Here is a 6,000-nt window from a genome sequence, read left to right as displayed (position 1 = left end):
TAAAGAGCCCAGTCATGGATTTCCAGTTGAACCTCGCTACAGCATGAATAACCTTTGCTAATGGGAAGCTATGACATTCGGAGTAATGCAAATCAGTCAGAAGTTACCGAGAATGTCTTTATTGTTTACAAGCGCTGCTATACCTATAGACCAGTCTAACACGCTACACTGGTGTAGCGTGCTATAACATTAGTTGCCTCGTCTCTAAACCTGCCTTGCTCTTGGAGGTACATAATTTGATCTGCTCTTACACAGGCTATTGTTTGAGTTTTTGCGAATAAAGAAGTTAAAGAAACTCGTGATTTTAAAGTCGCTTTATGACGCAATAGCCATAAAACTTTTCCCAAGTTTGTGCCTCAGTTTCTCATTTTTCAAGCTCTACGTATTGAGCTCTGTAATGTCAAAAGCGGCAAAAATCAACGGTATATCATTTGCATTGCACTTGCTGGAATTGTGTGTTAAAGGCAAGGTGCTGTTGGTTGAGAAAAACGAAATATTGTTGTGGTTTTAGTTGATTATCGCTAGTTTGACACCTCTTATCGCTAGTTTGACACCTTTGCATGCTATAAAAGCCGCTTATGAGTGATTTAAGGGGTTCTGTTGGGTTTTGGTTTAGAAAATTACTTTCTTGTGTTTAACCGATGGAGCCGTGAAGCCTGGTATAAGGGGATTCAGAATCTTCCACTATATCTGTACTAAGTACTTTGTTTTGTTTTGTTCAGGAGGGGTAGAAGCGTAGCGTGACTGAGGCCAAGTGTCAAACGAGGCCGACACTGAAATAACTTGCTTTGCTATGAGAGCAAATTTCAGGCTGCTTTTGAAAGATTGTCCATCACAATGAAAACACTCCAGGAAAAATATTTTTGGCTGATGTTGTTTTAAAATATAAAATGGGTCAAACGGTTTCGAAATTGCGAATAACGCAAAACCTGTGGTGAGGAAAATATTTGTGGATTTTCACGGCTGGCTTGTTCATTATGCTCGTTTGTGGTTCCTGGATTTTATTTAGTTTCCTTCAGTTAACTTAAAGCGTTTCGTCGCAGACTTGCAGAGCTCAAGAATGTGTGACTTGAAATTATCTTTCGGTCATCTTTATTTCACATACTAGGCACCAAAAAAGGAAATAACTTAATGACAAGGCAGTTCTATTTGTCGCTAGTTGTCGCTATTGAGCTGGTTTACTTCTTCTAATGCGGAGAGTAATGTCGTAAAAACTAAATACAAATAAATGGAGAAATATCAGCAGTACGTTTTGAAATAAAAATATAATTCCCACTGAGTTTCAAAGTACATAGTTGATTTGTAAAATATGTTCAAAATAAAGTGAATGCTACACGTGTTAAAGGAACTCGGAAATCGAATAAAAATCGCACAAAACATTCTCATGCTGGTTTTGCTGGCGTTGTAGAGTTAGCGTTCATCCCACTGTCTTCGTTTGAAGGCATCGCGGGAGTGATGTTATCATCGGCCGGATTTTCTGCTTCTTCTTCCGGCGGATTTGTGGCATCGTCCGTTGTCTGTCCCGGTTTGGTTGGTACGACGAATGTGAAGAGAGTTGTAGTGGGGGGGCCAAGAACTCTGGCTCCAATTTCCTCGATGATATTTCCAAATATGTCGGTAGGTCTCGTATCGTATTCCACCCCACAATAATCGCGGCAACTTTTTTTCTTTTCAAAGTTGTTCCCGTTCGGGAGGCAACCACCGTAGATGAAAAGGCGGCAATCCTGCTTCTCCGGGTCGTGATACCTGGTTAAAAATTCATCGTAAATTAATCTTAAAATATCTGTTGATATGATATGAGATTGAAAGATATGATATGATATGATTGATATGTGATTGAAAGTTTCATAAATGCAGTATTCATTAATAAAACATATTCGACTTTAAATCGTTCAAACAATATCTTGAAAGGTCTCAAAATTTGCCCGTACTCTAAACAGTACAATTAACTAACAAACAACACTCAAATTTGCCCTATTCTTTTAAATATCTTGAGACAACACACATAAAACAGCACACAGATTAATAGTTTTCTAAGTTTCTAAAGCCTTGGAATTGTTGAAACTTAACAATCCATGAAACAATTCAAGGCAACAAAGACAAATTCAAGATGGTCGCATTCTTTAATAAAAGAAGCCTTGACAGGACTTACCAGCGTGGGAAATATGCGCGGCACGGTCCCGTCTCATTTGGCATCTTACAGACAATATCAGGCGTTAGTACTTCCCTTTGCACCTGCTCATCGGGCTTCCTATCGGGGTTTCCCCCGCTGATTAACAGACCGCGGTCCTCTACGTCGGGTTGTTCGGTCGCTGGGAAAGATTGAAAACGGTTTGTAAGATATATCACTTCGAGTAGATCTTACTGCATCTTATAAGCTGGAAAAGCTTTAATTAGGCGATGACTATAAGCTTATAATAGATGAGCGTGCGCTGTTAATAGGCTCATGGTTAATAGGCAGAAAGTATCACTGTTTGTGTGCTGCCGGATCGGAAAGTGCGCTATCTTCTTCCGTTACCCATTTAGCAAATATTGACATCTGTAGTGATTTAGAACGCTGGCTCACGGTTTAATCTCTGCTTAACGTTTGATTTTGAACATTCCTCGACAGACCAGGAAAACTTCTCACCTGGTGCGTCAGTCGGAATAAGTTCTGCTGATTCGGCGTCTTTCCCAATTGCTTGGAAGTCAGCGCTTGATATGTTGTTTTCGACGCCCCGTTTCAGTTTGAATTTCTTCACCACCCATTCTTCCATGAAAACCCGGTAACTTCTGAGAGAGTCAACTTTCACTTGTATCGTCACCATTTCTTGTGGAACTAAAGTGGATGAGAGAAAAAGCAAATAATGAATAATAAAATAGATGAGGATAAAGAAAATCATGTCAGAAAAGTTTAGTAATCGGAACGACCAGAAAGTTGTTATTATAGAAATATATATTTCTGTCTGTTTATATATTTCTATAGTATACGTTATTCTATACGAGGCACCTTCAGTTTCTTATTCAAATAGAATAAATAAAATTTTCGACCAATCATACCGCAAGCTCTCTCACAATCCCATCGTTCATGGTAGTTGTTTGCGTTGCCACCGCAACCACGATAGAAGAAGGCTTGGCAGCGCTCCTCGGTAGGGTTGTAGCGGTAACGACGACCGCGATTGTCTTCATCTGATTGGTCGCAATAGTTTCCCTGGTCGACCGGGAAGGAGCATTTGTTGAATTCTAGAATTCTTTCCTCGACGCCTGCAATGGAAAGAGATTTTTAGATTGAGATGAAATCTATTTTCAACGCTGATTTTTCTTTACACTTTTCCAAAACAATAACGATATTTTTGATCAAATTTTGCAAGACGCTTCATCAAAGCACACAAAAGGCGAAACGTTTTCAAGGTCGGAAAAGTATAAAGTTTTGTGCATTTGGTGAGAAATTACTCTTTGAAGGTCTTACAAAACCAAAAGAACCACTTATTTCAAAACAAACGATTTAAAACGAAACTATATTTTGTCGTGCCAGGTAGATCGAATTTAGTTCATACCCATACTAAATGAGTCACAATTGTTCATTTTTTGCGTCATAATTGTAGGCTATTCATGGCACTTATAAATAGAAGGGAGTGATTTAATTACTTAGTGGAAGAAAGAGTCAGCGGTGCCATGCAAATACGAAAAAAGTCCCCTTAATTAATTTTTAGCTGAGAGCCTGTTGGTGACCTTCTTTTCACTTACCACACTCAGCCTGGCATTCGTTGAGGTCGCTGTATCCATAACAACCGGTGGTCTTCTGGCAGGTATTACTGTCCGCATCATAGACGTACCTATGCGTGAAGCGAATGATTCTTAGTAATTCGAACACGTAATTCATGAAATCCGAATTATTGGAAATTTTTGATGGTTAAACTTTTCAGCAGAAAAAAAGCTTTTAAAAGCTTTGTAAAAAAGCGGCCATTACTTGGTTGCATTGACGTCACAGACGAAATGAAAGGGTCCTTTATGGCAACTTCTGACCGTGTCCTCCGTTTTCCGCGGACAGTCTGCCAGCATTTGGGGAAAAGAACGGTAATACGGAAGATACGTTCCCGGGATTCGCTTGCCGGTGTCGACATAGGCGCAGTAGCATTCCACAAGAGAATATATGGATCTCGTGCTGCACTGCACGTGCTGTCAATATGATTTTAAAATATTAAAATTTGAAGAATTGTCTCATTGAAAACAAGATTAGAAAGTATCACGAGACATATAAGAAAGAGAAAAAGTAATTTCATTGTTACACACTGATGACGTCATTGAGGCTAAATCAAAATCAATTGTGGGAGACGCTTTTGCTAATATGGCGGCAGATACCGCTCTTGTACAAAAGAGTCGTGGGTAAGATTTTGACGAAATCCATTCCTCACCTGCCAGACGCCTCCGTTCAGGCACGTTGGGAGAAGATTGTTGATGATCGCTCCGAGAGGATCTCTCTCGAAAATTACCTCACGCTCTTTGTAGCATCCTACGTCATAACGAGCTCTCGCGCCGTCGATCGCTGGAAAATAAGAGAGATCTTGATTAAATTCACAGACATTCGACAACTACTTCTGCTCTATGAAGCAGAGACATGTTTATCTAACAAAGCATATGCTCTTAGTATGCATTAAGGAAGGCGTTTGTTTTACACGCACAGCGATAACTGATAATAATTATAACTTCATGTGTGACGTCACAACTCTTGGATTGAGTTTGAGCTATGAGAACTGTTACGCGCATATTAAGTTTGCTGAAAATTACTGCGAACACTGAAATAACAGAGTTTATGTTCAAACAATTTATCAAATTTAACCACGAACAAATGTTGTAGTTCTACAGCCATGTTATAAATTCACTCAGAGTCTTAATTGTGGTGACCTATGGTTTAATATTGATCAATCGGTGTGCCAACGGGGGGATTTCCAATAAGCTGATTAAATTAGAATTTCAAGATTAGAGACATCTCTTTAAGTAAAAGATCCTCTTGTGCCCGCAGGCCAATGACGAGCTTGGTACGTTGCAGCGACGAGGCGACGTTTAAATAAATTTGACAAATAAAACTTTTCGCCTCACAGGCTGGAAACTAAAATCTCGTTTTTTTGCTTTCAGGATACTTTGTTATGTAGAAGCCAGAAAACGAATCCACCAACAACAGGGTTCAAGTGAATGTCACTTTGACATCAAAAGGTTACTAAAGGTCGTTTATGGGATTGAAATAAAACAACTTGACACAATTTCACATACATTTCACACTTTATTTCAAAGCATTGCAGCTCTCTGCTGTAAATCGAACTTCAGTTGGAAATGAACGAATCGTTACAAAATCGTTCATTGCATTCACCTTTATTTATTATTAGCACTGCAGCGTCCTTAGTAAGAATGTGTCACTTACTAAAACGACTTTAACTTTCAAGCATTTCGAAAAAAGCTAGTTGCAAGGTTCCAAAAAAACAAAGTATAAACTCACCGTATACCAGGAAGACAGTCGCCAGAAGCATAAATTTTCTCATCATGGTTGGTGTCTATATTTCTTCTTAAAGTTAAATAACAGAGTATCTAGGAAAAGATTCAACTTTGAAACGCGCTCCAGCACAAAGCAACAGCCAGAGCCTTACTAATGACTAAGATTATTTATCTCCAGCCATTGCTATTTATACCAAGATTTGATCACGTTGCGGCGCACGGCACCATTTCTTTCTCATAGCTGGACAATTTTCTTGGAACTTCATTAATACAAAGATTTAAGAGAAATTTTACCAACGACAAAAGCTGTTCTTCGATTTGTTTATGTTAAATTCACAATTCTCGTCTAACTTGGTGCCCACGCGAAATCCCACATTACATGCAATTGTTAAAGGCTCTATAATGAAGTGTTAATCAATTCTTTTCACAAACAAAAGCTGAAAAACTGCTTCTGTAATTATTGCCTATCTTTACACACTTAACTCTCAGTCAATCGACTCTCTCATAATAACAGGCAAGTATTTAAATGCC

General features: G+C 38.9%; 1 protein-coding gene across 1 annotated transcript; it reads right to left on the bottom strand.

The window, feature by feature from the left end:
* Nucleotides 1–1,075: 1,075 nt before the first annotated feature.
* Nucleotides 1,076–5,640, bottom strand: LOC143449504 (papilin-like). The gene is made up of 8 exons (XM_076949734.1): nucleotides 5,474–5,640; nucleotides 4,395–4,525; nucleotides 3,950–4,158; nucleotides 3,727–3,815; nucleotides 3,040–3,243; nucleotides 2,630–2,818; nucleotides 2,153–2,312; nucleotides 1,076–1,746 (listed from the first exon to the last, which is right to left on the bottom strand). Exons 1-8 carry the CDS (start codon nucleotides 5,517–5,519, stop codon nucleotides 1,383–1,385), a joined length of 1,392 nt encoding a protein of 463 aa, XP_076805849.1. The 5' UTR covers nucleotides 5,520–5,640; the 3' UTR covers nucleotides 1,076–1,382.
* Nucleotides 5,641–6,000: the final 360 nt, after the last annotated feature.

This window comes from Clavelina lepadiformis, chromosome 3 (assembly GCF_947623445.1).
Source record: "Clavelina lepadiformis chromosome 3, kaClaLepa1.1, whole genome shotgun sequence".
Lineage (NCBI taxonomy): Eukaryota > Metazoa > Chordata > Ascidiacea > Aplousobranchia > Clavelinidae > Clavelina > Clavelina lepadiformis.
The sequence above is the reverse complement of the archived record's forward strand: the minus strand, read 5'-3'. Positions and strand labels throughout refer to the sequence as shown.

Bases quoted from the DNA above. Each gene is read 5' to 3' on its own strand.
- LOC143449504 (XM_076949734.1), bottom strand. From the start codon at position 5,519: ATGATGAGAAAATTTATGCTTCTGGCGACTGTCTTCCTGGTATACG. The intron at 3,816-3,949 runs GTAATGGCCGCT...CTTCACGCATAG, and splicing joins TGTGACGTCAATGCAACCAA to GTACGTCTATGATGCGGACA. The intron at 3,244-3,726 runs GTAAGTGAAAAG...TTTCCATTGCAG, and splicing joins CGAATGCCAGGCTGAGTGTG to GCGTCGAGGAAAGAATTCTA.